At 61.4% G+C, this 16,520-nt stretch overlaps 2 protein-coding genes across 12 annotated transcripts in view; both read right to left on the reverse strand.

The window, feature by feature from the left end:
* The window catches only part of TMEM184A (transmembrane protein 184A), a 17,987-nt gene extending 4,592 nt beyond the window's left edge, over positions 1-13,395 (reverse strand). Inside the window, exons 1-8 of one of the 8 annotated variants that reach the window (XM_045542963.1) lie at positions 13,188-13,395; positions 5,322-5,540; positions 2,455-2,620; positions 2,091-2,181; positions 1,902-1,977; positions 1,700-1,791; positions 857-1,026; positions 163-360 (exon numbers count right to left, since the gene is read on the reverse strand). In XM_045542963.1, the coding sequence (XP_045398919.1) occupies positions 163-360; positions 857-1,026; positions 1,700-1,791; positions 1,902-1,977; positions 2,091-2,181; positions 2,455-2,620; positions 5,322-5,540; positions 13,188-13,247 (1,072 nt within the window). In that variant the 5' untranslated portion in view covers positions 13,248-13,395. The other 7 variants (XM_045542964.1, XM_045542969.1, XM_045542962.1 and 4 more) reach the window with 7 other exon arrangements.
* A 79-nt stretch (positions 13,396-13,474) lies between these two features.
* PSMG3 (proteasome assembly chaperone 3) lies at positions 13,475-15,364 on the reverse strand. 4 transcript variants are annotated; one of them, XM_045542985.1, is made up of 3 exons: positions 15,338-15,364; positions 14,547-14,784; positions 13,475-13,963 (listed from the first exon to the last, which is right to left on the reverse strand). In XM_045542985.1, the coding sequence occupies exons 2-3, from the start codon at positions 14,760-14,762 to the stop codon at positions 13,811-13,813; spliced, it is 369 nt and encodes a 122-aa protein (XP_045398941.1). In that variant the 5' UTR covers positions 14,763-14,784; positions 15,338-15,364; the 3' UTR covers positions 13,475-13,810. The 4 variants fall into 4 exon arrangements, with proteins under 4 accessions (XP_045398941.1, XP_045398942.1, XP_045398940.1 ...); XM_045542986.1 differs by lacking the exon at positions 15,338-15,364 and adding an exon at positions 15,276-15,310; XM_045542984.1 differs by lacking the exon at positions 15,338-15,364 and adding an exon at positions 15,167-15,267.
* Positions 15,365-16,520: the final 1,156 nt, after the last annotated feature.

Raw genomic sequence — 16,520 nt, forward strand, 5'->3', positions numbered from 1 at the left:
GCTACACGCAGACGAGGTGCTGGTCCTGAGCCAGACACCCTGGGATGTCTCCCTGCCCGGCGAGGTGACATTCCTGGGCCTCCTGAGTGGGATGGACACAGCCCCGGTGCCGAGGGCAGGGCTGTGACATTCCAGGTGCCCTGGCTCAAGGGCCCAGCATACCTGGTGCGTTCTCCTTCTTCTCCGAATACACCTGGCAGGTGAAGGCGCAGCGCAAGGCGATGGAGGCAAAAAGCATCTCGATGCAGACGATGAAGTTCTGGTAGCCGGCAGCCAGCGTGCCAGCCCCCACCGTGCTCCCATCCAGGGTCTGGACCTCAGCGAAGACCCCACACCTCTCCAGGATGGCCAGCAGCATCCCTGGGGACAGCGGTAGCCACTCAGGCACCAGCCCTGGACGGGAGGCTGGGCTGAGCCGACCCCCCCAGAGTCCCCACCAAGGCTGGCCCCAGGGCTTGGGGGTCTGCAGGGGAGGAAGAGGTGCAGCGGGCAGGCACCCCCACAGGCAGGGTCTTGGCTGTACCCAGCCCCAGTCCTGGGCCCCAGCTCCCGGCTAGAGGTCGTCCTCCTCTGCAAATGGGGGCCAACTGCCCATGGCCTGGTGGGGACCAGGACTCAGGAGATGCCGGCGTGGCCCCCCTGCACCTCTCTCCACCAACCAGGGGGCCACGCTGGCTGGTGGGGACCTCCCCACTTCCCTTGGGCCCCGGCACTTCGCTGGCTTCACGCTGAGAAGGCCGTGTTACTGACCTGTGCTACAGGTGGGGAAACTGAGGCACACAGGAACTGGGGATGGAGGTTCTCTGGACTCCAGCCCCTGCCTCAGCAGGCCCTCCCCCTACCCGGCCCCACACACCCTGCCAGAAAGACAGGAAGATGACGGCTTTGATGGTGAGGAACTTTAGGACAGGCTCGAAGGGCTGCAGGAGCTCCCTGGTGGCGAAGTAGAAGAGGAACAGGGCGTAGAGGGCCAGGCTGACCGAGGCGTTGTAGACGAGGGTCACGTACAGGTAGCCGCTGCTGACGCTGGGCCAGGGAGGGGCAGTGGTCAGGGGGCTGGTGGCCCTGCACCTTCTGCTCCCCTGCTCACCCCAGAGCCGCTGAGCCTGGGCCCTGCCGGAATCCAGGCAGGACCCGCCCCAGGGCCTGCAGGGGAGCAGCTGAGGGGCCAGGTGGGCACAGGTGGGCCCTCTCTCTCCTCATGCCAGGACCCCATCCTCTCTAACGAGTGACCCCTGCCACCCTGTCAGAAAGCCACCCCCAACCTCTGTCACACACGTGCATGTGCATGTGTGTGAATGCACTTGTGTGATGCCTGCATGTGTGTGTGACAGTGTGTGACCCGGTGCAGGGCTCCTTCCTGCAGGGGCGACTGCCCACCTGCTCGGCCGGCAGGTCAGGGTGGACCTTGGTCCCCTGGGCCGTGCACCCTGAAATCCAACCCCTGTTCTCCTTGGGTGGGTCCACTGCAGGGGGGTCTGGGGCCATCACTGCCTGAGCTGTGCAACGCTGGGGTCCTTGGCCTGCTCGCTGGGACGGGGCCTCACCCTGGGGTTTCCCCGGAGGAGGCAGAGGCCCGAGGTCTTGGCCTTTGCTGACACTGGAGTCCTCGTGGTGAGGACTCGGCCCCTTGCTCAGCTGGAGACTGTGCCCCACCTTGGACAGCCTGCTAGGCCCCTCCTCCTGTGCCCGGCCTTACCTGAAGTCCCCATCACTGTATTTGTCAAATGCCTGGAGGCAGATGGTGACCAAGGCCATGACGGGCTTCACAACGCAGAACTGCAGCGTGGCCTGGGTGGCGGGGGGCGGGAGTGAGGGCAGGCACCGGCGCACGCTGGGCAGGCGGGCACAGCTCTGGCCATCCTCCCTAGTGGGAAGAGCTGGCGGGTGGCCCCACTCACCTGCTTGCAGAAGCGCAGGAACCCGATGGAGTAGGACATGCCCCGGAGGCAGCAGGTGCCGTAGAAGCAGCTGGACCTGTGGGTGACCAGTCCCTGAGGCAGGGCGCGGAGGATGTGGTCCCGGCGCCAGCCTGGTCGCCCGTCCTGGGCATGCAGGGCATTGGTGGGGACCCTGGGTGAGGGGCTTACTTGATGGGCTTTCCCCGGATCTCAGTCATGATTGTGCTCTCGCCCCCCAGGTACTGGAAACAGAGGCTCAGGAAGCTGTAGATGACAAAGGCTGCGGGGGTAGGAGCGGGTGAGCCCTACACAGAGGCTCCTGCCAGACCCTCCCAGGACTCCGTGGGGCCCATTTCACAGGGCTCCACGCACAGGTCTGGCCACTTCCACCCAGGCTCTGGCAGTCCCCCTGCAACGTCTCCCCGGGCCTGCCAGCATTGCTGGTCCCAGCCATGGGGGGCAGAAGGGTGGGGGTCCCAGGGGGTGGCCATGTGTGTTGTGTGCAGGCCCCTGGGAGCCCCCACTCGGCTCAGCCCCCTGCCCAGCCGCTCACCTTCGTAGCAGTCCCGCACGGAGTCCAAGTAGATGTAGTACTGGTGGGCTCCCAGGAGGAGGAGGCTGAGCCAGGAGTCGAGTGCATAGATGGGCACAATGAGGAGCAGGCGGATGATGTAGCGCTGCTCCTGGGGCACGGTGTAGGAGCGCAGGTGCAGGTAGATCTGGGGGTGGAGGTGGGGGTGGGGCTGTGGGCCACCAGCTACCTCCTATTTTCCTACATTTTCCAGTTTTCTACAATGAGCACGCTTACTATAACTAGAGACAATAAATATTATTCCACTGTAATCAAATACATATTTAATATATAAGTATATAAATATGCATTTCTGATTACAACAAAATAAGATGTATTTTTAAAAATTTATTTATTTTTTTTAGAGACAGGATCTCACTTTATTGCCCAGGCTGGCCTTGAACTCCTGGCCTCACAGGATCCTCCCTCCTTGGCCTCCCAGAGTGCTGGGATTACAGGTATGAGCCACTTCCCCCAGCAAAATTTATTTTTTAATTGACAAAAATTGCATGCATCTACAGTGTGCAATGTGATGTCTTGAAACACATATTTGCTGGGGAACGTGAAATCAAACTTACTAACATCTCCACTTCCTCACATACTTACCTGTTGCTCGTGGCGAGAACATTTAACATCTACTGTCCCAGCAGTCGTCAAGCACACAACACATCGTTACTTATGAGAGTCACCGTGTTGTTCAACAGAACTTTTATTTTATTTTTTTTTGTAAATAACTTCCTTGGGCATGACATACCCCCAGCCCACAGCAGCCCCATTTGTCCTTCGTGAACGCTCTGGCAGTGGGCTCACTCACTCATTCACACATTCATTCATTCATTCAGCAAGAATCTCCGAGGCTGCGAAGTTCAGACCTGGGGAGGAAGAGAGTGCGTCACGGCGCCTGGCCGGCACCGACACTCTGGGAGTCGGTTTGGCTTTTGTCCCAGGGACATTAGAAGGACTTATACCCTTTGCCTCCTCCTAGTAACAATCTTCCCAGAGATAAAGCAAAAGGTTTGTGTACAAGGACGTTCATCACAGGGACACACAGTGACCGACCGTCAGGGTCACGGCGGGGGCCGGGCTGGTCACACTGCGGCGTGACCGTGCAAAGGGATCTTACACAGCCAGTGACAAGGACGCTGGAAGAACACGCCCACGTGGGGAGATGCTCTGCTAGACTGCAGCACCTAAAATCACGATGGCAGACCAAGTAGAGCCCAAATGTGTTAAAAACGCCTGGTAAAATCCATCACTGTGCTAGCCCTGGGCAGCGGGTGGTCGCAGTTTTTGCCTTTAAGTCTTTCTAGATCTCCCATGTTTTCTACATGGACATGACAAAACAACAGGTCTTTAAGGGAAGCAGCTGGCTGTTGTCCCAGACCGGGGTGCTGGGGGGAAGGCTTCCTGGAGGAGACGCCGTGAGCGGAGGCGGGTGGAGGGCAAGCTGCACAGAGGGAGCCACATGTGCAGAGCCACGTGCCCCCGGCCACCTGGGGCACGGCTTGGGGACCGGGGCAGGCTGGCGTCAGGGACCAGCTCTTTATCAGGCACACACTCCCCCCGCCCTGGTGCAAGGGACAGCATGGCATGACCAGGCACGAGGAGACCTCTCCCGGGCCTGGCACCTCCAGGCTGGGCGACCTAGGCAAGCCACTGTCCTGTCTGGCCTTGGTCCCCAGCCCCAAGGTGAGGGCACCAAGCCCCTCTCTGTCCCATCTTGGGCTCCTCGTGCAAGGGTGGGCTTGGTGGTGGGCTTTGGAGGCAGAAGCTGCAGCCCAAGCAAACTCCACGAGCCCTGTCCTGACTGCAAGGCCCCAGGAAGCCAGGCTGCAGCCACCCACAGCTGGTCCCCAGGTTTGCAGCTCAAACACTGCCTCCTCTGGGATGTCCTCCATGATGGCCCCACAGGAGGGGCCTGTCTCTGAACTGCCTGGGTGGCTCTGTACTCTACCTGGCCTGCCCTCACACACGTCTGCCTGTGCTCTGCTTATTTGAGGCCACACCTGGGCAGTCTGCTGACTGCCCCACCCCTGGATCACCTGCCAACCCACCCCCACCCCAGGGCCACGTGAACCACCCTACAGGGCAGCTCGCCCCTCCGCAGCCCTCCTTGGTCCCCCAGTGCCTCCTGCAGCTGGCATTCAGGGCTGTGGCCCCTCACGACCTGTGCACGAGCTCCTCTGCCCCACTGCCCCTCTGCTTAAGGGGTCTCCTGGCGGTCTCTGAGAGCTCCACAGCTGTCTGCCCTGACCCTGCACTTAGGGACGGCTCTGGGCCGGGGGCTGTTGTGGCTCCGGGCTTGGGAAAGTTGCTTCCCACGCGAGGAGGCTGAGGGGAGCCGCCCCTCCTGGAGTCCTGGCTCCTCCAGCCCAGCTCCTACCCTGCTCCCGGCTTCCGGCTGGCTGGCGGCTCCCTGCAGGGCAAAGTCCAAACCCTGCCAGCCCTCCCCAGGACCCACGCCTCTGCAGGAGGCCCTCTCCCCTCTGGCTGTGTGAGCTGGGAAGGACTGTGGGTGTCTCTGAGCCTCGGTCTCCTCGTCTGTGAAATGGGCCATGCTGCTCCCCTCAGTGCTCAGGGCGGGGAGGGATGACGCAGCCTGGGAGGTGCCCGGATCCCACGCGCCATGTCCTGGGGGAAGCCTGTGCTGTCCGCCTGCGCCCTGGCCTGATGCCACCTCTCAGGGCCCTGGGCACTATTCCTCCCACCCGGGTAGGCCTCCCGTCTCTGGATCGAGGGCTACCCTTGAAGTTCCCCGACCCCAGCAGCACCCGTGGGGCCGGGCTGAGCTGTGGCCATGTCCCGGGAGATGGGGGTCCAGAAAGAGGCTCAGGGGTGGGAGGGCTTACCTGGTGGCAGGTGAGGACGAGGGCGGCCCACACAAAGATGCCCGAGACCCCACGGGCCAGTGCGGAGGTGAGGAACAGTTGGGAGACACCCTGGGAGCCGTTCCCCAAGAGGTCCACCTGCAGCCCAGCTGGCAGGGCCGGTGAGGGGCTGGGCTGCGTCCAGGGTGCTGATGCCAGGGGCACGCCGGCCGTCCCCAGGAGCCCCGAGGCGTTGCGCATCTGCAGAGGCAGCGAGGACAGGACAGGGTGGAGGGCAAAGGTGCGGGCTCCAGGGGAGGAGCTGGCGCAAGGATCGGATGAGGCCGGCGGGACGCCAGGAGCGAGCTCCGCCAGGCCGTGCCCACCAGCGACACCAGCCCGGGGCCTGGCTTCCTCCCACCTGGGGCTCAGCCACATGTGACTAGGGTGGTCCCACTTCACTTTCCCCGTCTGATGCCCTGGGCTTGGGGGCAGCTTGTTTTTTAGGGGTCAGAGACTGTCTTCCAGCTGGATCTGAGAAAGTGGGGAGCCCCGTGTCTCAGCTGCCAGGGGAGTGGCCTCAAAGGCACGACCCCAGCAGCTGCGGGAGGAAGAGTGCAGCCCTCGCCCTGCTCCCACCGCCTAGAACCCACCGGCTCCCTGGCACCTGCCCGTCCAACGGGGCCCCGCTGCCAGGTCCCTCGGCCTCCCCGAGACTGTTCCCTAGCCCGGGGCTTGCTCTTCCGTCTCTTGCTGACCTGCCGGGCACTGGGTCTGTCCCTCTCCCACACTGGGAGCCTGTCCGGCCTCCTTCCCTCCCACTGGCCTGCGTCACAGTCCCAGCACCTACCCCTGCAGGCAGGAAGCTCCTCTGCCCAGCCCTGGGAGGCCCAGCCTCCGGGGACGCCCGGCTGGTCATTCTCAAGACCACGTGGCCCCCACTGGCGCCCTGCTGTGGGTGGGGCAAGGCCGCTATCGGAAGGGCTGCACCTGGCCGAGTGGGGTGGCCGCCTCCCCAGCGGCCCACCTGAGCTCCCAGCTTCGGGGAGGGCAGAGAAGGGGCAGGGGAGCAAAGGCCTGTCCCCTCCTGGCCCACTGTATCCCTCCCTCCTGCCTGTTCCGAGGCAGCTGGCGCCCAGGAACCTGCTGGCCACCAGGTGCCCTCACCTGCCTGCGTCAGGTGGCCCGGCAGCTGCTGCGGGTGGGCGGGGCCTGCGGGGGAGGGGGTGGGGAGTTAATGGTGCAGGATGTCTTTTTGAGGGGCAGAGGGGGTGGGTGCACAGCATCGTGGGTGTGCTTACTGCCACCGAATTATTCACTTAAAAGAGGTCAATTTATGTTATGTGAATGTCCCCTGAATTAAAAAGAAAGTTCAAACCCCAAGAACTGTACTGGAAACATTTCTGTTTTTGTGGGGGGATTTCCGGGAGTGTCAGCCTGGTTGTCACCCCCACGCCAGGGGCCCCTGCGGAGACAGGCTCGTCAGGCCCTGGCTTGGGAGGGGCAGTGGGGCCCTTAGCCCCTGTCCCCCCTCTCTGGTGACCGGTGGGTTCTTGCTGCTATGGGGATCATTGTGAAGTTCCCTCCGGGTGCCCGTGACGGGGCTGCAGGCTACTTGTCCTTCCTGTTATACACCTGACCCTCCCACTGCCTGGGACAAACAGGCTCAGAGGCAGAACGACTGGACGGCTGCTCCCCCTTTAGAGGAGCGGACTGGGGCGCATCAGTGTGTCCAATGCCCTGAAGGGTACGTAAGGGACCAGGGCCCATCCACCTGGACACCCCACCTGCTCTCCCCATCCCTTACCCCCACTGTCCCGCCCGGGAGGCCCTGGCCAGGGACAAGCTCGGGAAGCGGTGCCTGCCTCACCCCACACCTGGAGTGCTGCCTGTTCCCCTGCCTGGGACTTTCTGTACCCACTTTTCTCCCAAGTGATGCCTCGTTCCGAAGTCTCAGGTGTCACCTCTGGAAAGAACATTCCCTCTGTCCCATCACCCTCTTTAAATTTCAGCTGCCACTCCCTGTGCACCTGACCGTGTTTGCCATCTACCTTCCCCCTACGGGAGCTTCCAGAATGTGGTGCCAGGCCCCAGTCTGTGCTGGGGAGCGCTGAACACGTGTCCTGCCCTGTGGGTGGCCCTTTGGCCGTGGGCCTCCACTCGGTCCAGGCGGGGGTGTGCAAGGTGGTCTGCAGCACCTGCAGCCAAGGTGAGCTCCTACCGTGCACAAGGTGCTCCCCCCGAATCCCCTCCCCTGCCCCGCCTGCCGCACCTGTGACCTGCAGAAGCAATGGCCCCGTGTGTGGGACCAGCGCTCTCTGGCCTTGGACACACACGTCACCACTGTGAACAGTTATGAAAACAGGCACCATCACTGCCGGCGAGTGACAATGGCTCGCGACTTTGAAAGGTGAAGACGTCAGCGTTGGCTCATGAGCAGGGCTGGAAGGGACCAGGAATCACTTCGCCCAGCCCACTCATACTGTAAGTGGGGAAACTGAGGACCGGCCCCCAGCACAACATGAGGCCTGAGCTCCCTGGTAGCTCCCTGCCCTGCCGTTGGCCCGGGGCCACGTGCTGCACACCTCTGAGCACCAAGGTCCTTCCCAGGCTAATGTCGGGAATGACTGAGGGCACAGCAGGAAGCACTGAGGCCAGATGTCAGAAGGACCTCCCTGGCTGGAGCCGCCAGGGCCAGGCTTCCAGGAGGGCTCTGACGGGCTCTGGCTTTGCAGATGCTCAAGGCCTGGGCCCTAGACACAGACCAAAGGCTTTTCAACGCTCAGACCTTTCTTCAGAGGCAGATCCCACTGTGGGCAAAGGCGGCGCTTTCTGGCAAGGCCAGGGGGGCCTGGTGACCTCCTTGGCCCACAGCTCTGCCAGCGGCGAGTGTGGGCAAAGGGCCTTTGGCATCAGCCTGAGCTGACTCATGGCCCCTGAGGGTCCCTGATCCTTGGAAGCCCTTTCAGCCAGGGCTACCCCTCGGCTCTGGTGGTGGAGGCCAGGCCCAGTGTCACAGTTGTTCTCACAGCTGCCCCACGCTGCCATGTTCTTGTTTAGCCACTGCCCCTAGGAAAGCTTCTAGAGAGCCTGGGCTCTGGCCCCAAATCCTACCCACTCCAGAACCTCCTGCACACTCTGGGGAAATGACTTTGCCTCACGAGACAGATTTGGCTACGCCCCACTTCCTCCCAGCATTGAGCCTCGTAGGCATTTTACAAACCCAGGGCTCTGGGAGCCTCCTGCCCTCTCTACCCAGCCTTTCTTTTCTGGCTTCCTGACTGAGTCACTCCCAGAGGCAGCCTCAGCCCTCAGCCCTTTGTCCTGCCCATGGCCTTGGACACCGTGGCAGTCTCTTTGCCTCTCTGGGCCTCTGTTTTCTCACCTGTAGAATGGGTTTAGTCCAAGGCCTCCCCAGTGCAGGAACTGGTGAATGTTAGCCTGCCTGCCCCTCTGCCGGGCCACACTCTGCAGGGCCACACTCCGCACCAGCTGGCATCTGCCTCCCGCCCCACCACCTCACCCACTAGGCACTGCCCTATCACACATGCCAGGCACTACCAGGCTTTCTGCCAGATCCTTGCCCGATAGGCTCCTGACCCTTCAGCAAGGCCAACCGTTTGGGGTCCTGGGTGAGAAGCCCAGCTCTGCCATTCCCCAGTGCATGTCCCTGGGCCTTGGTGTCCCCACCTGTAACATGAGAGCAGCAGTTCCTGAGCGGACACAGTGAGACACACAACACGTGCACGCACCAGGTGCTGAGCAAGCACTGGCTTCCCTCTCTCCCACCTCCCGGGCACGCAAGTCCCCTGGTTCCTGAGTCCCCTAGGATGGGTCCTGCCCTCACGCCTCTGGCTCTGAGCTGGTTCTGCCCCCGCTGGGTCCTGTGGGTCCAGCGTCTCCCCGGAAGGAGCCAAGATTCTCTGAGACCTGGACTGCATCCCCCACCTTCCTGGGCCTCCAGGCCTAGCCCGTTCTAGAACAGTGAAGGACACCCCTAAGTGGGCCAGGGTCCCAGGTAGTGTCCAGTCCCCTGCCTCCCCCTCCCCAGAGGGCCCTGGTCCCAAGTCCCATGGAGACTTTGTGGGGGCCTGGCTGGGGCCTTCCTCACCCCAAGCTGCTTGTATGCTGGATATCTGCAGTGGGAGAGGGTGGATCTGTTAGCCCATTTCACAGATGAGGAAACTGACGCTCAAGGAAGTGACTTCCTGAGGAGGGTCCCACAGCCCATTAGGGGACGAGGGAGGACGGGCTGTTGCCCCCGTCTCCCTTAGCCCAGCCCAACCGCACTGGGGCAGGCCCAACACAAAACCGGGTCATCATCCTTGAGCCTCACTCTGGCCTCAGAGGCAGGGCAGAGCCAGGCGAGGACTCACTGTCCCTGTCCCTCCTGGCCAAGGCTGGCCCCACCATCCACAGCTGATACCTGCCCAGGTCTGGAGGTGCGCGTTGTGCCTCACCAAGCCCTTCCTGTGCCCTGGGGCCCTGGAACAGAATCCTCCACTCCTGTCCTGTGCCAGGGACGGACCCCATGTCATGGCCCCGAGGCCCCAGGCTCCCTAGAGGATGGCCCTGACTGAGCCCACCCACTGTGGGCACTGCCAGGTGGTGCGGACCCCTTCCCCACTCCCAGCAGGGCCTCTGGAGGGTGTGTCGGGGGGGCCGGGCTTCTGGTGTGCACACTCAGTGTGGGTTTGGCAAGCAGGTCCCTGCCATCGTGGGGGCCTGGGACAACCTGCCCTGGGTTGGGGAGGGCTTGTCACCTCCCAGCAGGACCCCACGCCAGGTGTAGCCCCAGAGTGGGGGGCAGAAGCCAGGCTGCACCAAGCTCTGGCAGTGAACCCAGGGGTCAGGACCAGGGTCCCCAGGGAGGGGCAGGTGAGAGGCTGGCCGTTCTGCCACCGCTCACGGGCTCGCTCTCCACTCACCAGTGGCAGCAGGGCTGGCCCTGGCAGGGGCTGGATACTAACCCAGCCCATGTAGGACAGACCTGCCTGCCCAGGTCCCTCTGGCCATTGTCCACTGTGACCGGGAGACCAGGCTCCTGGCAGCTCCCAGCAAGCCCCAGCTGAGAAGCCGCCTGGCCAGTCCCAAACCTCCACGCCCTCGTCCCTTTTGCCATGGCCCTGGCACAGCTGCCTGCCTTTCGACCCAGTGCCAGCCCCTCCCAGACTGCCTGCCCGGCCTGACGGGGGCCTGGGGCAGGGGCCAGGCCTCCCTTGTCTCGCTACCTCCACTGCTGGGCCTGAGAGCTGTCTCCCCTGGACCTGCTAAGGTAGTGTCCCCCGCCAAGCTGCACCACCAGGTGGGACGCACTTGGGACCTGCAGAGGGGACTGGGAGGTGGCAGACCTCAACACTCAGCTTCCCCAGGCCAGCCCCACCAGCTCCTCTGTCCCCCCTTGAGGCCCTCCCCTTCTGGGCACCCAGCAAAGTGCCAGGCAGCGTTTGCCAAAGCAACAGCCCTGCCTCAACTAACACCCACCACCGAGGTGTGGGCATGTGGGTGTCTGGGACCCTGGGAGCCTGGCCGTGACCCCACACACAGGAGTGGAGGGAGCAGGGGTGCGATGGCCAGGCTGTGGGGCTATGCGTCCCCTAGCACTACCCTGCAGGCCAAGGCAGGCCTGGACAGCACGTCAGCCCAGCCACTGCCCTCCCTGGAGACGCTGGGGCCACTTCTCCCTCCCTTGGCCACCTCCCAGCTCTAGCTCTGTCCCTATCCACGGGCACACCTTCCTGGGAGCCAAGTTCCATGTCCTGGTGGGCAGGCAGCATTGCCTCCTGGTGGCCACGATTCCCATTGCTCACCTGGGACAGGAGCAGCCCTCTGGGTCAGACACGCTGGTGGGAGCCCCAGCTCTGGCCTCCCATGGTGTCTGTGACCCTGGGTAAACCCTGCTCCAACCTGTGCCTCAGTTTCAATGGCAATCTGAATCCCTGCGTGCCGTGCCTGGGCCGGGCAGTCCGAGCAGGGACTCAGGCTGGCCTCCCTGTTACCTGCCCTTCTTGGGGGCTGCAGGCTGCTGCAGCATGGGAGTGCCCACCCTCCCAGCCGGGCCCCTGGGACTCAGAGTCAGCCTGGACTCCCGGCACAAGTGCGGGTGGCCCTCCTCTCAGCTTCTGGCCCTTGCCGACCCGGTGACTGTCAGCCCAGACCCCAGGTGGGGCTGTCTTGGGGACACAGCTCTTCTTCCTGTAGGTCTCCTGCCCTCTGTGCTGCCAGGGCCACCTGCAGCTCCCTGTCCCTGTGCCTGTGTCTGTCCTCCAGGCCTGTAGCCTCAGTCCCCAGAGAGAACCTGCCAGGGCCTGTCTACACCTGCCTTTGCCCCAGAGAGAGCTGCCAGCCCAGGTGTACATCCTGGGGAGCACCTTCCAGCTGGAGCTGGGACAGGGGGTGCTGACCTGTCCCTGGACTTGCCAGGCTGGCCTGAGACCCTTTTCTTGTCACCAGGTATCATCCTTGGGCTGACAGGGGGCCTGGCCTGGAGGGTGGAGAGGGTATGAGCAGTGGAGGGACTTCAAGGAGTGGGCTTTCCCCAGGAGCCCTCACCTCACTGTTGTGCACGGGGCCCCAGCCCGATACCACACCCCCGTGTGCATCCCCCACGCACACAACCCCACACACCCAGCTCACCTCCCTGGCGGCTCTTGGCTTGGGGGCAGGTTTGCTGCAGGTCTCCAGGCCTGAGGGGGTGGCCGAGAGGGTGCCCGCCCTGCAATGCGGCCTGCAGCCCTCTTGCCCCCTCCTCACGGCAGCTGAGGCAGCCTGGCCTGGTCCTGTGGCTCCTGAGAAGCCCTGGCCTCTCCCCAAACCCAGGACACTCCTCCCAGCCTTGCCCTGCCCCACCCCACCCCGCCTGGCCGGCCCTACCTGCCTGGGTGTGGCTGATGGACCACACCCTTTGCTGTCCCCCTGCCCACTCTGAGACCAGCCATCTGTCCCATGTACCATCCCCCTGCCTCTCCCCTACATCTGCAACAAGTGTCAAGGCCTGGGTGGGTAGGGTCATGGCCATGTAGCCCATTTGACACAGTGCAAGGGTCCAATGGGGGCTGCGGTGCCTGTCCCCATCCCCTGGCCCTGTACACTGTCCTCCCTTTCCCTCCTTTGGTCCTTTGGCCCCTAAAGGGCCCCATATCCAGGATCCTGGGGTGGGGGACCTCACGACAAGCATCTCTGCCAAGCTCCGGTCCCCGCCCAACACACCGCTGACTGATGTCTGGAAGTGAGCTCTGGGTTACAAGAGCAAACAGCTGGGAGGCGCAGGGCTCCAGCTAGCAGGCGGGTGCTGCGTGGGAACCCTGGTCTATCCCACCTCTGTGGCAAACCTTGGGGAAGCCCTGCTTCCCTCACTGTGATGCTGAACTACAGAACCAAGGTGCCAGGGCCCCCGTGCTGTCTTTGTCCCCCTCGTGCTGGTGCTGGTTTCTCTGACTTCGTCCCCATCCACCAGGCCCTCGTTCTAGTCACTCACCCAGGGCTCCTGTCCTGCTTTCTAATTTCACTCCCAGGCGCTCAACAAACTAGCCAAGGTCGGCTTACCCCTTGGGTCCCTGAGGTGCCGCTGTCTCATTCCACAGCTACCATGATTGGTTCAGGTGGGTCCAGGGCTCTGTCAACCCCCTGCAGAAGCTGCTTGAAAGTGATGGCTGAGAACAGCCCCCCACCCTGGCCCTCCCTGACCTCCAAGGCACCCACACGCCCTGGCTCTGGGCTGGAACACAGCCCCATGTCCACTTAGGACCCGCAGCAGAAGGAGAGGGAACATTTGGGGGACTCCATTTGTAGCTCACAGAAAACAGCGTTGGAGTCACACTGCGTTGGCAAAGGGCGCTGCCTTGAAGCACGAGCTTCGTCCACGTCTCTGCTGGACAGTGGCAAATGAGCCCCGTGTTCATTACTTACATGCAGCCGTAAATTGCTGGAAATTTTAATTACAGTGTGATCGCTGGGCAGGCGCCACATGCAGGCTTTCCGTCGAAGGGAGTAACACCCTCCACAGAGCAGACAGCCCTGCCTGCGGAAACCGCCAGCTTTATAGATCTCTTCACCGGAGCGTGGCTCTCTCCTCCTGAATTATGGCGCTGGGAGCGAGCGCCATGGAAAGCAAAGGGCCAGGCGCCTTCTCACACCAGGCACGAGCCTGAATTATAAGGCAGAGCAGAGAGGAGCTGGCTTAAGTGATGGAAGCGTTTAGTCCGTATTTTTAATAGCTACCAGACAGCTCTGGGCAGCTGCGGAGAAGCATGACTGAGAAAAGGCACCAAATACCAGCAACTATTTGGGCCCCAGTGAGAATCAGTCACGACTCCCCCAAGACACATCCTACTTCTCCCCTCCATCCACAGATGACATCAGTAACCAGCGTAAAGTCTGCCTAAGACACGAATATTTTTTCTGGCTTCGAGGGCTAAAGCCAGATAAAGTTCCTCCCTCTGCTGGGTCAGAAGGAGGATCTTCCAGTCACTGAATGCGTGTTTGAGTTTCCACGTGGTCCCGCCGGGCAGCACGTGGCTGCTGACTCCAGGTCACCACACCTGGCACACCCGGATCACCTCCTTCAAGGCCTTCACCCCCTCCATGCTCTTGTCCTTCATGGCCATGGCTAGCAGGACTGCTCTGTTTCCAGCTTCTTGAGACACAAACGCTACCAGGTTCTTTGCAAAGACGTGGATGAGAGGCTGGTGAAGGGAAGGAGAGGAAACCGTTTTAAGTGCAAGAAACCTGCTTTTGTTCTTAATGCTTTCATTAACTATCCCCCAGGAACCCAGGCTGGCTTCCCACGCCAGCACTGAATCACCACCCCGTGAGTAGAGGCAACTGTGATCTGGAGTTCCAGGAGACGTTCAGAACACTCCAGTCATACACAAACTGCTAGAGAGGCATTATTACATTTATTTCCTTGGTGCCTTCTGCTTCCTTTCTCTAATCTGAAAGGACTCAAGAAAGACAAGCTTGCAGAGGGGAACTCTGTCAATCTCACAGACGATCTCTCCAGAGAGAGCTCGGACAGCCACTCTTTAACATAATGCATCATGACAGGGTCATATGAAGGATGCCCACGTTACAAAATCAATACCTCCCCTTGTCTGCGCACTAGAATGCTGACGGCTGGGAACGGACCGCCAAGGGCAAGCGGGACCTAGAAAGCCCAGGAAAGTGTTCTTGGAGGCTCACCCACTAGATGCCCCTGTCCTTACTGACAAATCACAGCCATGGAAGAGGTTTGCCCTCCTCCCTGGGGGTCTTTCCTGACCACTTTACCTCATCCTGTCCCAGAAGGACTTTTGTAGTAAGCACCGGCTTGCTGATGTCGCTGGCCACATTGCTGGGCTCCAGGGAGACCAGGGTACCCATCTTCCCAAACTGGGTCACCACCACCAGGATGTGACTGCTGAAGGCTGTGCACACCACCTGGGTGGGGACCCCACACACCACTTCAGTCTTCTGCTTCGAGGTCACCAATGGTTTGCTTTCCATGGCTGAGTCTCTTTAACAGCAGCTTTAATTTAGACAAAAAGAAGGGAAAAGGGAGTAAGTCGATCAGTCAGATACACCCTGCGGCTCCCAAACAAGCATCATTTGGCACAAAACAGAAACACAAGTAGGTCCCTTCCAAAGGGAGAGGCTGCCCACCCGTACAGCTTCGCCTGGAGCTTTGTGGATCGGCGCGTTGACTTAGGACGTCCCCACAGACACGCCGGGCAGGGAAGGCGGGTCCCGGGCGGCGGCGAGTCTCCCACTTCCCAACCCCAGGCCCTCCCGGCCCCCCCAAGCTCCCGCGCCCCCCAGGGCCCCGAGCTCCTCGATCCCCCCGACCCCCAGACTCCCGTGCCCCCATCCCCCGGGTCCCCCAGAGCCCCCGCCGCTGTCTCGGCCCACACCGCCCCACGGCACTCGCTGGCTCGGGCTGCCCCGCTCGGAAGCCCCGCCGCCCGCGTCCTGCTGCATCCGGGTTGGAGAGGCCGCCGGTCCCGTGCGGACGAGCCGTACCCACTAGCGGCGACCGAACCCCGCACACTGCAAGGCTGGTCCCAGCAAGCAACCCCACTCACCCCAGCCGTGCCCGGAAGTGGCTCTGCGTCAGTGACGCGGGCCCGCCCTCGCCTCAGGGCCCGCCCACCCCGGAAGTGCAGGCGGGGCTTCCGGTCCCCGGGCCAGGAGGCTCCGGGGGGCCTGGGGCACTGAGATGCTGGGGTTCCGCGGTGCCGTGCGTGTCTCGGGGCGCCTTAGGGCTGGGCCTTAGGCCCTCAGTGAGGGACCTTCGGCTTCTCCAGAAGTGGGTTGTCGGGCCCCGGGACCCCGGCGGCGCCGGACTGGGCCCTCGGCTCTAGTGTCCTCCCGGGAAGCCCCAGGCACCTTGCGGTCCTGGGCTGGGCACAGCAAGAATAGCGTTAGGGTGGGTGGGGACTCAGGAGGATCTCTCCGGCGGGTTGGAGGAAGAATTCTCACACCAGGAGTAGAATAGTTTCAGGAAAGCAAGTTTATTTTACTTCCCAAAGGTGGGAAGGGCACGACACGAAAGAAGGAAAGGAAAGTGCGAGGAGGATAGGAAGTTTGGGGCTGTTATTTGGGGGCAAAGAGAAAGTAAGTGATTGCAGCCAACTGATAGCAAAAACGGCTGTGAAACTGTGCTTGTGCTTTTTAATTTTTTTTTTTTCCTTTTCTCTGTGAGGTCGACTTTATCAAAGTTCTCGGAATCTGGCTTTGGCAGGCACTGAGGCAGAGAGCTGGAGTGGGAGCTTGCACCCCTGTTGTCAGCTTAGGGCTCTTCAACGCTATGAAACAAACTCTTAGAGTTAACAAGTTAGGCCTAAAGATGAGTTGAGTCCCAGGTGTTTAATCGAACAAAACAAAGGGCAGTTGTGCTATGAGTTTTCTCTTCAAAGGGGCAATTATGTATGCTGAGTTTATTTCTCTTACTTTCTGTTAGATAGTTTGTTTTCCTGTTAGCTACTTGATTAACAAGGCCACCTTTCAGATAGCTGATGCTCCTTTGGCACTTAGTGTGCGCCAGGCATTTTAGCAAGTGCTTTATGTATAGCAGTTCATTTAATCTTAACCACCCCGTTTTACAGGCAGGTGTTCACAGTGACAGCCCAAAATAAGTGACTGAGGCAAAGACCTCAGTCAACGGAGTTTATTAAGCCAAGGTTTGAGGCTATGTCTGGGAAAAACACAACATATCTGTGACTTTTTCCAAAGGGATTTGGGAACTCAGGTTTTAAAGGGGATAGG

This window comes from Lemur catta, chromosome 2 (genome assembly GCF_020740605.2).
Source record: "Lemur catta isolate mLemCat1 chromosome 2, mLemCat1.pri, whole genome shotgun sequence".
Taxonomy (NCBI): Eukaryota; Metazoa; Chordata; class Mammalia; order Primates; family Lemuridae; genus Lemur; species Lemur catta.

Excerpts from the sequence above, each read along its gene's own strand:
- PSMG3 (XM_045542985.1), bottom strand. The coding sequence starts at position 14,762 with ATGGAAAGCAAACCATTGGTGACCTCGAAGCAGAAGACTGAAGTGGTG. Across the intron at positions 13,964-14,546 it reads TCCTTCTGGGACAGGATGAG|CCTCTCATCCACGTCTTTGC; the intron begins GTAAAGTGGTCA and ends TCCCTTCACCAG.